At 40.4% G+C, this 15338-nt stretch overlaps 1 protein-coding gene across 1 annotated transcript in view; it reads right to left on the reverse strand.

Moving 5' to 3' along the window:
* The window catches only part of WDR11 (WD repeat domain 11), a 34674-nt gene extending 20206 nt beyond the window's left edge, over positions 1-14468 (reverse strand). Inside the window, 11 exon segments of the mRNA XM_042779527.1 lie at positions 1693-1777; positions 3044-3220; positions 3685-3788; positions 4809-5004; positions 5929-6043; positions 7095-7260; positions 7728-7914; positions 8960-9133; positions 9990-10143; positions 13352-13463; positions 14332-14468. Coding sequence (XP_042635461.1) covers positions 1693-1777; positions 3044-3220; positions 3685-3788; positions 4809-5004; positions 5929-6043; positions 7095-7260; positions 7728-7914; positions 8960-9133; positions 9990-10143; positions 13352-13463; positions 14332-14417 — 1556 coding nt within the window. The 5' untranslated portion in view covers positions 14418-14468.
* Positions 14469-15338: the final 870 nt, after the last annotated feature.

The raw sequence follows: 15338 nt of genomic DNA on the forward strand, positions 1-15338 counted from the left end.
TTTTTTCCCTCATTTCACTCCTGGCAGTGCCTGATTGATTTTCCTTCTTTGTGTGCTTTAAGCATTTCTGCTGCTTCTTGCCTCAATCTCCTTATAAAATAAAATTAAACTCAACAGAAGAATATTTACTTTCTTAACTCTAAACAAATAGTGAAAGTAATAATCATAAATAAAAAGAATATTCAAGGTTACCCACAAGCACAAATTCTCTTAAAATGAAGGACAGAAAGGCAATTCTCCCTTCTAGTCACAACACAGATTCAAAGTTTAAATAGAAACAAACAAAAAAATCATCATGTGACTACATATGTAGAATACTTTAAAAAAATCGTAATTGTTAACATTCAAACTCAGGGCCATTAATTTAGAACACTTGATTTGTAAAGAAAAATTGCCATATTTTTATTACATTCTCTTCCTAAATACAGAGCACTGAGAACTCTGCTGGCCTTGAGTTATAATTTCAGGGAATTCTCAATTACATACTAAAATAATGATGGTCCCTGAAGGATTTCTTTCAGATAAAATGGAAACAGAGGCATTATTCAATCCATCTGCATTTTAGAAGTAAAGTAAGAATTCCCAGTGAAAGAAAAGCTTTTGCACTCCATGAAAATCAATTAAAAAAAAGAAAAGAATCTCCATGCCTTAATCTAAATTGCTTGAGGCATTCCCTTGAACTTGTAAAACTCATATAGAAAATCACTCAGGCAATTGAGAAGACTGGAACAAATATTTAAAAGATTTACCCAGATAATAACTTATGGCTAAATAGAATCCACAAACATTTTATATGAATTAAAAAGATTTGTTGAGGGCATTTGCTAGAAAGACAATATATTCTTAAAGTTTCTCAAAAGTTGCAAACCCTTTACAAAACTGAAAAACCCAAACTAACAATACTTCCAACAATGCACAAAGTTTTTTTTCAAAATTGTGTTTATTTCCTCCTCCCTCTCCATCTTACTTTTTTTTTTTGACATGTGAAATGCGAGTGGGGGTTTTTATTTTGAGTCCTATAATCACTGTAATAAAAAAACCTCTCACAATTCTGATACAAACTTTTACTAATATTTGTACCAGAAATCAGTATTTTATTTTCATGCTCAAATTTCCCTGGAAATATCTGTGCCATCAGTTTTCCAAAAAGTTCTGCCACTGTGTGCACACAAACACAGCACAAAAGCTTTGAAACTTACTCTGCTCCTTCTTAGGATGAATATTGATTTCTATATTCAGTCTTTAAAAAATGATCTTTACTTTCCTTAGGACTAGAACTGTCTCAACAGCAATTTCAGCCCCAAAGGGATAAAGTAAATAAACCCTGCCATACCAACCAGCATTATTTCAAAGGACTCAATCCCAATAATTATAAAATAAATAAAGTTTCTTGTCCTTAAAAGACTCCTTTGTCCTGCAGTGCTCTGAAGAGACTGGAATTAGTTGATATGCATCCCAGATGAGCTGGCACAGAAGCAATTCCAATATTTCTTTCCATGTAATTCTCATTACAGTTTTGTCAGGGTGTTACAGCTCTTACACAGCAAAGGCACAGTAGAGCACTCAACAGGCAATTTTCCTGATTTCATTACCAGCAAGGCAAGACACCCACACTGCTGGCTAACATCACTCAGGTGTTTCAGCATTTGTTTCCTAGAAGGATTATAGCAGGAATGAAAAGGAAAATCTTACTTGACTTCACAGGAATGGATGCTTAACTCTTTGTGGAGGAGTCCATTTGTGAGATGAAACACCAGGACAGAGCCATTGCTTGTACCTAAAAAAATTGATTAATTTAGTGAAAATGCAGGAATTATAGCTATTTCTCTCTCTCTCTCCTATTTTTAGATACCTGCAACAATTATATCTTACAATTTTACAAAAACTATGTTAATTTCTAGCACTTAAATCCTAAATATTAAACCCTCTGCAGCCATTGACACCCATTTGAATCAAGACATTTTCCCAAACCTTTTTGTAGAGGCTGTAAAAAACCTGATTATTCTTCTTGCATTTCCACAGCACACCCACCCAGCTGAAGAAGAAAGGAATGTTCCTTTCTGCTTTGATTACTGGAGATGAGTAAATGCCGCAAGGAAATATTTGAACTGTTATCCCCCAGTAATGCCAGGGGAGAATCCTGGGTAGATTTTATGGAATCATTAAAGCAATTCTGCTTTCTCATCCTGAAATAATGACTTCTTTCAAATGAGAAATCAGTAACTTAGTAGCTTTGAGCCTCAATTACATCAAAAACCTTCTGAAATACTGAAACTTGTAATTTTCCATTAGTCCCTTTTTTATATTCATATAAGCTTTATGAAATCCAACAGTGTGCCATTCAGATATATTAAGTTTAAAAAGACCTACACCTATTTGTTTTCTAATTTTTATATTTCACCTTTTTTAACAGTTGAAGCTCACGGAAAACCACAAGTTCCATTTTAGAAGCATCACATCATGTCATGATGGACTGCCTATGGTTTAGAGCACAGCTCTGGAAGAGGATGCCACAATAATCAGCTTTAAATAGGGAAAATCTCAAGTTAATAAATACATCAGGTGCTCACTGGCAACTATTCTAATAGCTAGATGAGTTTAACTACATTTGTGGTAAGACAAAATAGATGAATCCAGAAAAAATACCGTGCTGCAAGAGTAACTTTAGAAATTCATATCAGAGCAAAAATAAAGTTTCTGTAAAGTTCATTTGGTTTAGAAATGCAGGGCTGCAGAAGTCTCTATTTCCTGACATTCTGAATGCAAAATGCTGAGTGTATCAGCAGACCAACATCACAGTAAATAATAAGATAAATAAAAACTTGCTATTATATTGCATTTTTCAGGTAGCATTGCTTAAACCCAAGGCAGGAAGGAAGAACCCAAAGACTCAGAACCAAATCAATACAAGAGTCACTATCTGCAATAAATTACACAGGATCCACAGATTGATTTTTTTTGTGTGTGTACCAGCAACTCTACTTGTATTTAACAGAGGATCTGTTGTTTTCAGAGCAATGAATAACCTGCTCAAGGCACCCACCAACAGCAAGGATGGGCTCATACTGTTTGATGTTTTTGGTGGTGAGGGGCGGGCACATGCGGATGGCGAAGGGAGGCAGAGGCAGCCCGGACAGGAGTCCTGTCAGCAGGAACTTCAGGTGCACTTCCTGCAGAAATGAGTTCCTGAACTCTTCTCCAGCACTTGCACCTTGCCCTGCTTAAAAATGAAAGCTCTTGTTAGCATGAAATTTTAATTGGAGATGTTCCAGAAAGTTTTCAGACAGAAACTGATATAATAAAAATTACAAACAATGCATAAAACACATCTCTTCCTCTTCAGCTTTGTATGATGAAACTTTTTTGAAGACTGGTTGCTGTCTAGATTTCACCAAGAGGGGATGTGTCAAATAAATTGGCTTCTAAGATTGGCAACAACAAATCAAAGTGTTTTGCCCAAATTCCATTTTAAAATAATTTTTTCCTCAAAGAAAATGAAGTTGGAACATTGGTCCTCAACAGGATTCATTTGACAATTTCTTTAGCAAACAGGAATTCCTTTTCAGAGTTCCTATTAGAAAATAATTTTAACAAATACCTTAAGTTCTTAAGTAAGGTAAGATGTACAATGATTCAAAAGCATGAGGAATTACTAGCAGCAGTACCAGTTAATGAAATTCTTACCAATCATGTTGTCTAATGAGAGGTCTGGAAGTTTATTCTGGAATGCTCCTACAGGGATTCCACAGAAGGAGACTGGAGAATACAGAGGTGATGCACTTGAACTGCTGCAAAGGAAATGGGAACAATGCTCATGTAAGGACAATCTCCACCCCAGGGGACTCCAACAGCCCCTGCAGCCCTGGCAGCTGTGTCCTGCTGCCTGGGGCAGCTCTGTGGCATCAGAAAAGAGCAGACACCTACCTGGCTCTTACAATATTACATCTTTCCTGACAAAGATCAGTGGTTTAGAAATACCTCTTAAGAACACAAGAAGTAAAAACCAAGAACATTTGGATTCTGAACAGCTTTCCTTGATATGCAGCACAAGGAATCCATCCAGCACTATTTTTGGGAAGACTAAAAATAAAAATACTAAATCTCTGATGAGCAACAAGAGGATCTGTGCTGAAAATCTGGTACTACTGACATTTAAAAGAATTTTATTTCTTTTATTGCAGTATGTTATTTTATTCCATAGTACTTTAAAGGGTTATTGCAGCAGAACAACCTTAATCCATTGACTGTTCAAAGCACTGTATCACTTCACACAGTGAATCTAAAATTCCATAGGCTCTGTATATAAAAACATTGTTTATACCACCATATTCCATTCACCTGCTGTGCAACTCCTATTGCTCAGTGTCAAATTCACACAAATCCAGCAGAAAGCCATTCTCCTACTGAAAGTGTAATTCTTTACAGACTCACTTGGTCCTTACATACAGCTGTAAGTGAGGGATCTATCCTTAAAGAAAATTATATGGTCTGAAGAAAGCCAAATGAGAGGAAAATGCTCCCCCAAAATAAAGTGAATAGTCATTCTATCTTTTATTTTCTTAGTGCAGACAGTCAGGATGGAACTGCCTTTAAAAAAAAAAGAGTGAATACATTTCCTGCACTTCCCCAAAAAAAGGGAACTGATCTATCTGGATGGCACAGTTTGTTCCTCTTCCTTCACCCACACACGTGTAGAGCACATGGAACACTTCCATACACAGAGGGATCACTGCTGCCTTAAAATACAATAAAATATTGAAACCACTTGGAAAAAAAGGAACTTTGGTAAGAATAGTAAATGCTGTTACCTGTTGCGCACATTCCTGCCAGAAATGCTGGATTTTAACTCCCAGATCATCACCCTGCCATCACTGACTATCAGAGCTGCAGCATTCTCATTCACTGGGCAGCACACCATGCTGAAGGGTCGAACTGTTTTGGTCACCCTGATGGCATCACACTGACTTCTTAAATCATAAACCAGCTCCTGAACTGGCTCTGGATCTGGAACCAAGAGCCCAGAGAAGAAACAGAGTGAAAAACGTGGAATGTGAGCAACCAGCAGAGGGAAATGTGAAGCATGGCTGAGCACTTTGATGGAAATCCATGTGCTTCCTGTGCAGCAATTAGGAAAAGCAATCAAATACAACTCACTCTTGATCTTGCTGTACACAACAAAGCTCTGGAATGTTCTCCAAAATGAAACTTTGCCTTTGTAATATATTATTCCATATGAATCTCGTAAAACCTAAAACAGTAACTCTTCATAGCTGGGCAGAACCTGAATCTGCTCTCCACAATCCAAAACTCCAGGTTTATTGGTAACTTGGAAGCCAGTAATGTAGCTCACTAGAAATCAGCAAGCTGTCCAAACCAAAATGACCAAACAAAACTCATGATGTTTCCCCTTTTTTTCAGTCTCCACCATTAGATTTAAAAGACCATTCTTAGTAACATTTCATGAGACAAAAGTTTAATAATTCAGATTATAATGTAAATTTAAGCCCATATCTTAGGTCTAAAATCAATTTTTCCAATTGAACAAATTACCTCCAAAATCCTGTGTTTGCCTAATAAACGTTTTTTTCTTAAAGATAAAAAGAACACACTCATATTTTATTTAAAACATTATTGTATATTTGACTGTTAATCCACCTGCTAATTTAAGTATTATTTAGCAATAAAAGGATATTCAGGATATTAATACAATCTCTTTCACACTTAATATCAGGGAATTCAAAACCTTTTTGACTTTATTTTGGGAAAGCACAGCATAAATTTAAATTTAAATTCAACATCCGAGAGACAAAACACCAGAAGAGCACTAGATTCACTGTCCTGTATAAGGCATGGGGTCATTATTGGGGTTAAATTATTAATTAAAATGCATCAAAGCTCACTTCTGGACATTTTTGATACAAAACTCACCTGGCTCCTCATTTGGAGTTGCAGTGATGCCGCAGTTGGATCTACGAACCCTTAATGTGATACAACCATTTTCATGTAGGCAAAACAACCCATCCCTCTGAAAACAAGGGATTACCTGGGCAAAGAGACGGCTGTTAGATTGCACATTCAAAATCCTCCCCTTTGTAAAGGACACTTGCAAAGGAGCCTACAACTCCTGATGTTTAAATAATCATTAAAAATGTTACTATTAAGGCAACACTTCCATGAACTTCTACAGCTACAGGATTTGTGACTAAGGAAGTCAGTTACAGTAATTTCATGATTATAAGCCGCACGTTACAATACAGAGTGTGATAAAAGGTATCTGTTCTATCACCATCTGTTGAGGGTGGGGGCAGTGATCCTTATCTCCATGGGAGATATTCTGCTAATGGGCCATCCACTGAAACCAGGCAGGGCATTGTTCTTTATCTTTTCACAACCCATCCTTCCTCCAGCCAGTCATTTTCTCCTAATGGCCATTGAGTCCCACTGTGGGACTGATAAAATTACTGCATCCCATTGGGAGTTGCTCCAGCCAGGGGGAAGAGCCCAACATTTCTTACCAAGATAAAAACAGAGGGTTTGGGACACTAAGGGAGCCCCTTTCTCCACTGGATTCCAGAGGAAAACCGGATTTCTCCACATCACCACTGGAGCTCCGGAGGGAAACTGCACCTTGTACAGGAGCACTGCTCCAACTGAGCCACATCTGTCACTGCAGGAGGATGCAGCCACCATGGAATGGGACTGCTGCCAACACCCTGCCTGACGGGTGTCAGGTTGTACTCTGACTGTGTCAGGGTTTGGGGTTTGTTTCTTTGTAGTGCTGTATTTCTATTTTAATTTCCCTAGAAAAGAACTGTTATTCCTAATTCCCATATCTTTGCCTGAGAGCCCCTTGATTTCAAAATTATAATAATTTGGAGGGAGGGGGTTTACATTCTCCATTTCAAAGAGAAGCTCCTGCCTTTCTCAGCAGACACCTGTCCTCCAAACTAAAACAGCAACTTTTCATTCTTTGTCCATATATAAGCCTGATTACAAGCCGCACTTTGGATTCAGACCAAAATTTTAGTCAAAATGGTGCAGCTTATAATCGTCAAATTACTGTAATTTGTAAAAATAACTGAAATCTTCCTCACCTGTATGAAAGGCACCCCTGTCCTTTCAATGGCAATCACACCCACTGTCTGATTCACTTCCAAGTCAAGAATCAGAATTTCCCTGGGATACAGTAAGAGCATGTAGTTTCTTTTGGAAGGCAAATAAGACAACTGAAGACAGTCGTTGAGTGTTACAGATTCAGCACTGTGAAATTAGACATGAACTTTTATCAGGTTGTGTCAACAAACAGATCTAAATAAAATTAACAGTTTCATTTTTCCTGCAACTGCATTTTTAAAGTAACCTCTATTTTGATCACAAGGCAGCTGCGTATTTCCATTTATCTGTCAGAGCAGTGCAAAGCATCACTGACTTCCAAAAACACATTCTGTTGAATTTTGTCTAAATAAGATTACAGAGTAATTTTTAAAATTGCATTTCATTCAAATGGAACAAGTGCAATTCTTGCACATCTCAAATCCAAAGCAATTCTCATAGGAACAGTGCTGGCTGCCCTGATATTTACTGGCATTCATGGGAAATTACCCTTAGACACACAGCTTACTTCAATTTTTATACTGCTGTGTATACACCTTACAGGCTTTAACCTCAGTACTTTGATAAAATCAGGTATATAAAGCACTATCTGAGAAGAAATATTTGCAACCTACCTTGGTTTTTCATTACTGATTAGGATTTTTACTTTATCAAGGGCCTTTTTGGCCCCTGTAGCAGCAGCCAGCTTGTTGTGAGAAGGACTGGAATGGGGACTGGAGATGTAAACTTTCTTCCCTGAGCTGGCAGGAGCTTTGGAAGGGGAGAAGTCAGAGATGAACACTATTCCTTCACTGGTGAGCACTGGACCAAGAAAGAGAAATAGCACAATTCAGTCTGCAATTTGATTGTGGCATTTCATTTTCATGACATTTTGGTGAGGAGAAATGCTAATAACTTTGATAGTACTGTATCAGATAGAAAATCCTAATTCTAGACAACACAAAGAGCAGCAGATGGTCCATTAAAATCAATTAATATCCAAAAATCTCAACTTTTCAAAATTAAGTTTCTATTAAAAATTACTGTTTTACTGGCAGCAGCTCAGTTATTCTCTCTCACCAACTGTTTTCTTTAAGATTCACAATGCAAACAGAAGACAGAATACACACTGTCTGTATCACCATTTTTTGTTCTCATGCAGAGAACTGCTCAAATAATCATTAATTCACTTATTTATGTTGCAGCACAAAGCTCAGTTGTACAGCTGAAGTGTTCACAGAAGGTTGAATTATATGGCAGATAAAAAAATTCCCAAACGACAAAGGCTGGCAACTGCACTGTCTCATTACAGACCAGGAGTGATGAAGCTAAATTCAAGAATAAAATGGTGACTCTCCTATTTTTCTCAGTTTCTTTCTGCTAAAATCAATAAATCTGCACTACATCCCTCTTGAGTTCTGAATTGCTTCTGGTACTGATCTCACACTGAGTCCTCCAATATACTTTCTGTTGAAAATAACATTTATTCTTGGTCTTATCTCACTGGTTTCTTCTCCCTCAGCACCCATCCCTTTACAGCCTTTTACATTTCACAGGGCTCTGTATCCTTGGCTTTCTCCAGCTCCCTCTACACATTTTGTAAAGCCTCAAACATTTCTTTTCAGATCTCTACATCTCTAACTTCTCCACTCGTGCCTGCTTTCCCCCTTCCCACCCAACAGCACCTTCTGAAATAAGATTCCACACTGGCCAAAGGCTCCTTGTCTTTGCTTTCTGATTTCTTACTGGCGTTTCTGACATTATTCTCTCCAATCCATTATTTTTAATTTCAACATTTCCACTCCGGTTTAACAATTTTCCTGGTCACACATACCCAGGCCCCGCTGTTTTATACATATAAACTTACATGCTAAATGTGAGGGATCAAAGGGGTCAAATGAAAAAGACAGGATATTTTCAGCATAACTTTTCTTCCAAAGTTTGGTGCCTGTGTCAGCATTCCACAGTACAATATAATTTGGTGGGTGAATTGCAAGCAGTAAATCTCTGGAAGCATCTTGATTCCACAGCCATTGCATGTCTGTCAAAAGAAATAGGGAAGAAAATGAATATTTGGGATAGTATCCATTTGGACTGGACACAAATGTCTTCTCCACTCTAAAACCTTTTCATCATCAGCCTTAAGCTCAAGAGTAAAATGAAACTGAATATAACACTCAGCTTTTTCAGAGCTGTAAAAGCTTTACCTGGTTTGACAGAAAATAAAAGGCTTCATTTGGTCTGAAAAACTGTAAAAATCTTTAAATGACAGGGTCAGAAGTTCTCTAAACCTTCAGTGAATCGATATCAGGAGTAAATAAAATCGAATTTATAATGCACACATAAAAAAGTAGTAAAACTAAAATGAGCTGTAGTCAATAAACAAATTTTCAATGGTGCAGTACTAGATTTTAAATGTTGCATTTTCTTTCAGAGGACTTATAAAACAGAATAATAACAAAAACTAAACAACCTAATTTCGTAAGAGGACTTTTATATAATATATTTTAAAAGCCCACCAGGTATAACATAAGCACCATCACAAGTTTTTAAAATATCTGAAATGCCCCAAAAGACCCCAACCCCAGCTGAAGAGCAGGAAGATGTACTTGACATAGTAAATGTTATTATTTCAATCAATAACATTCATAAATACACATTCTACCTTTTTGTCACAGGGTCCTGGAAAGCATCACCATAATGAATTAAATCTAACAGCATTCCTCTGGGGGACATAAATCTCACATTTACTCATAAAATGAAACATAGAGAGGGCTGGAAATCCCAACAGGAAAATTCCCTGTCAGAACTGAGCACAGTTTATAAAAGGTAGGTGATGGATTTGCACACAATGCTCCATAAAATAATCCCAGATAAACATCAGGCACTATCATTACCCTGGATGGGCTTTGAGTGCTCCTGGATTTCACAGCGAGCTGCTCCTGTTGCCACATCCCACACAATGATTTTCCCTGTGGCATCAGCAGAAGCCAAACGTAAGGAATATGGAGAGCCAACATTGTGGTGGTAATTTTCCTTAGCCCACTTCACCTGAAAATACAGATGGGAATTGGTTAAAGGAGATAACTACATGGCACATGAACTAGAGTTCGTATTTTTCAGATAATGAACTCAATAAAAAAGCATGGTAATAGTTAATGCCAACAGCACCTTGACATACCTCTGAGCCACCCTCATTGTGTAAATGTAAGGCAGGTCAGCACTGTGCTGCATGACTGCATGGCTGATATCCCAATTATATAAACCAACCCTTGTTCCTGAAGGTAACTACAAGAATATACACCATGTATATAGAGAATTCACTCGAGTATTTAGAGGAAAACAAATGGCAATGTTTAAGATTCTGTGGGCACCCACAAACCTAAACCCACTGACTTTCAAACAAATGAAAGCTGAAAAATTATCATTCCATTTTTATACACATCCTAAAGCATGCAATTTTCCTAATCTGACAAATATACTGTGGTACTGGTGAGGAAGGAAGGTTAGTCTTTAATTTATGCATTGTCTCATAATAAAATAAAAACAAGTTATTGCTGACATTTCCTACCTTTTTGGTTATTTTCAACACATTGCCACACTGATTTCCAGGTGCCACTTTCCAGTTTGGGATTTCAAGCTGCACAGGCTTGTAAATTGGCAATAGTTATGAGAAATCTGTATCTTGAAATCTGAAACACTCTGTCTCCAACTCCCAGATTACAAGGGGATGGATAACACTGACTTCTTCCTTATCTATCCTACATGCAGCTGTTTTTTGCTATCTGCTTTTAAGGTGAACTTCTGCCCCAGGAGAGACTGCAGAAACTGGCAGAATAAAGAAACTCTATTGCTAAGCTAATGGGAATTCACCTGCTACAAAAATTCCACTCTGTTTGCTGTCACTGCCTGTCACAGAAAGGGTGAGGTAAACACAGTGCAGATACTGAAAACGTGACATTTAAAAACTGAGACAGGATTATCATTAACTTTGCACCATGAACCACATTTACAGCAGCATTCAGAGCCCTGCTGGCACATTTGTGCTGCCCCTCTCAGAGCTCTGAGCAGGATGTGTCTCACAAACCAGCTGAATAAATTAAACAAATGTGACACATGCACAGCCACACAATCTCTAGCTCTAGCTATAAACTCAAAGCATGTTTCTACCAGAATCACAAGGAATTCTTGAGAGACTCTACCTACAAATTTGATTTTTGCAATTCCTGCTTCCCTGCTGTTCAAGAAAGAACTGCCCCTGAGGAAATCTGCAGGTGGCTGTGTAACTGCAATTGTAAAAATCTACAAAGCTATTTATTCCTCAGTTAAATGCATACTACTCCAAAGCAAATTCCAAGTCAGAAAAACATCTTTTCTCAAGGGAGGAGCTGTCACCAAGTTCAAAACAACAAAAAAGGAGATCTTTACATGACCAGCCCTAACCAGACCCCATGTGGTGCTCCCACACCGTGAACCTCTTTCGTCTCTGCAGTCCCACTGATCCAACAAGTCCCCACACAGGACCTGATCTTCTGCTAAACTAAAAGATTATTTTCTAACAGTACTACACACTTGACTTCAAAATACAACATCAGTCAGAAACAGGAACCAGAAGTGACTTTTTTTAATTTTCACAATCCATACCATCTCATTGCTAAAGCTTTATTATCACTGTTTATCAATGCATCAAAAATGACACAAAGGTCATTTCAATCCTCTCATTCTTGTGATGGATCAAAAAACTTCTCAGTTCATTAGATGTTCTCCCATAAAAGCATGCTTTCAATACTCTCTGTAAAGGTAAAATCAGATATAATCTGCTCCATACAAAGTCATCAGCCCCCCACCTTTTGGACAGACGGACAACTAAGAAGGGAAGTTATTACTTATTCCAGACACAGTTACAACAGCCAAAGGGGAGGATGCATTTAAAGAAAAACTGCAAAAGTATTATGGAACAATTGTTTTTTTGTTTATTTTCTTCACAACAGATGTTTTGGAAATTTTCAGAAGTGAGGCACAGGTTTTTGGGGAGAGGATCCCCAGTGGACTGAGTTTGCTGGTGTGAGCCCCTACTACAAGGAGTTTAAGTCAGACTTACACAGCCACTCCACCTTATTATGCTCTTAGCATTTGCAAACCCTCTAAAAAACTCATCTGAGAATTGAAGAAAATTTCTTAAGAGAGGTAAAGTTATCTGCAATGATCGTGGCCTCTGAATAATTTCTTGTATACTGCCTATTTCTTAACATACAAGGGATTTTTTTTTGGTCATTCTTCCACCTCATAAATTAGCCATTTTTCTTGCAGTCTACTTCTGTTCATAAAGCTTCAGTGGCTTTGGAAAAATTATGTTCTAAATTACTGGACTTCAGCGCTTGGTTTCCTATTGAATGTAACCAAAACTTATTAAAATGCTATCACTGCATAGATAAAAAAGTTACTTTTGCTACAACTTGTTACTTAAGCTAAGTGAAGAAGGCACATTGAACCTTTTCTTATACAAAAGGATCCCACTAAAACCCTCCTACCTAAGACCCCATTACTCTTCAAAAATTACTGACTGCCTTCTAATAAATACAGCACTTGTGCCAAGGACCATCAAACACATCTGCCAGCCAAAAAACCCTCAAACCCTAAGTGAATCTGTCACAGTCCACAATCAAAGAAATAATGAATCAAAGAAATACATCCTGTTCCACCCTCCACCCAAAGTCAAACTCTGCAATTTCAAGACAAGAACCTTCAAAGGAAACTACAGGTACCCACCACTTAAACTAAAATTTTAGCCATTTTATATCACAAAATAGATGTTCAGTTTTGTCTGCTATTGTTCCTTTTCTATAGGTAGGAAAAGAAGGAAAAGCTTAAAAGTAACTTCCTATACAAATGGTGCACTTCTCACACCAGGGAGGATCAGAAAGGGCAGCAGCAAAGAGCTTCATTTGATATTTTGTCATGTTCATTTGTAATCCTCTTATGTTAACAGCATCTGTGTTCTGTAACACTAACAAATGTTTCCAGATATTCTATCTTTTATATTCTATGTTTTCTAGAAAGATAAACCATCAACCTCAACTCAAATTTCAGCATGCATGATGTGACTTAGCTGCAAAAGAGATCATGTAAAACACATGTATTTTACGTCAGATTTCAAGTGAAAATCACGTGGAACATCCTGTCAAGTATGTGCAGTGATTTAGAAGGATAACATAAACCCCTGAACCAAACAACATACCATAAACCAGGAACATCTCACCTTGACAACACTGGCTTTGTGTCTTTCCAAAACCTGCAAGGTCTGAGCAGAGTTGGCATCCACCACGAGCACGAGGGAATGGCATCCATAGGCAATCAAACCTTGCCAGCCCCTGCAAGAGCACAGAGCATCATCACCAAGTAAAACAGAACAAAAGCTCTTCACATCAGGAATGAGGGGTTCTTTGGTAAGTTGAATGCATGCTACTAGACACTGTATTTGATGTTTATCAGATGGTAAATGCTATTCAGTAACATAAAAGCATTATAAAATAATATTGCACTGTCTGCTGGAACCCTAAGCCAACACAAAGCAGATCTTTGTGTCCATCTCAGAATCCTCTTCTTTAAATTTAAAAGATCACATAGGAATTTATGAAGACTGTTCCCAAATTTTACATGTAAGAACACAGGTAAGAAATATACTTGCAATCATATAATGAATTGCATCTCTTCTTATTTATTAGTTTACTTATTTATAGACAAAAAAGTAGCATTTATTAGAGTAACAGCGACAATCTGCTGAGGCCGGTCTGACTTGAAGAGAAGTTAACCACAGAATTTAGGAATGGTTTGGGTTGGAAGGGAGCTCAGAGCCATCCAGTGCCACCCCTGCCATGGCAGGGACAACTTCCACTGTCCCAGGCTGCTCCAAGCTCCAATGTCCAGCCTGGCCTTGGACACCTCCAGGGATCCAGGGACAGCCACAGCTTCTCTGGCACCCCGTGCCATGGCCTCACCACCCTCACAGCTTCCAATTTCCTCCCGACATCGAATCTCAGCCTGCTCCCACGGGCACCCCGCATGTCACTGCCGGAGGGGCTGGGCCCCGGGGCTCCCTGGGCACGGCTCCGTCCCTGCCCCGTTCAGCAGCAGCTCCAGGCTCCTGTCTGTGCTCTGCCAGCCTCTCCAGGGGCTCCGGGGGCAGAGCCAAGCCCGAGCTGCGGGAGCCGGGACCCCCGCCCGCGGCCCGGCCCTCACCAATCCGCCGCGCCGCGGTTGGGCGCGCTCAGGGCGCCCGTCAGGGTCCGCGCCGGCAGCTTGATGTTGACGGTGAAGCGCTGCATGGCGAGGCCGGCGGGGAGCGGAGCCCGGCGGGGAGCGGAGCCCGGCGGGGCCGCTCCAGCCCCGGCACCGCAGCCGAGCCCGCGGCCCTGCCGGCACCGCCCCGCAGGAAGCGCCGCCTCGGCGCCGCCGCCGCTCGCGGCTCGGCCGGGGCCCCGCGGCCCGGGAACGGCGGTTCCGGCCCTGCCCCGGTGTGCGGGGCTCAGGCGGGTCTCAGAGCCGTCCGAGGGTTGGAGAGCTCTGGGGATCCCCCACAGCAGGGTGATCACCCACAGCAGGGTGGTCACCCTCAGCAGGATGATCCCCCACAGCAGATCCCGCACAGCAGGGTGATCACCCATAGCAGATCCCCCACAGCAGGGTGATTCCCCACAGCGGATCCTCCACAGCAGGGTGATCCCCCACAGCGGATCCCCCACAGCAGGGTGATCCCGCACAGCAGGGTGATCACCCACAGCAGATTCCCCACAGCAGGATGATCCCCCACAGCAGGGTGGTCACCCTCAGCAGGATGATCCCCCACAGCAGATCCCGCACAGCAGGGTGATCACCCATAGCAGATCCCCCACAGCAGGGTGATTCCCCACAGCAGGGTGATCCCCCACAGCAGATCCCCCACAGCACGGTGATCCCCCCACAGCAGGGTGATCCCCCACAGCTGATCCCCCACAGCAGGGTGATCCCCCACAGCAGGGTGATTCCCCCCAGCAGGGTGATCCCCCACAGCAGCCGGGGCAGGAACGCGCCCGGGCGGGTTTGGAATGCCCCCACAGAGGGAGACTGCGCGGCCGCCCTGTCCGGCTGTCAGCTCTGCCACCTTCCGTGTGTGCTGCACTCAGTGAGCCAGGTGTCTGAATCCTTCAGAGAGAAATCAGAGTGCAGGGGTTGAATTAAAGTTTTTGGATGGATTGAAGTATGTTAAG

This window comes from Catharus ustulatus, chromosome 8 (genome assembly GCF_009819885.2).
Source record: "Catharus ustulatus isolate bCatUst1 chromosome 8, bCatUst1.pri.v2, whole genome shotgun sequence".
Taxonomy (NCBI): Eukaryota; Metazoa; Chordata; class Aves; order Passeriformes; family Turdidae; genus Catharus; species Catharus ustulatus.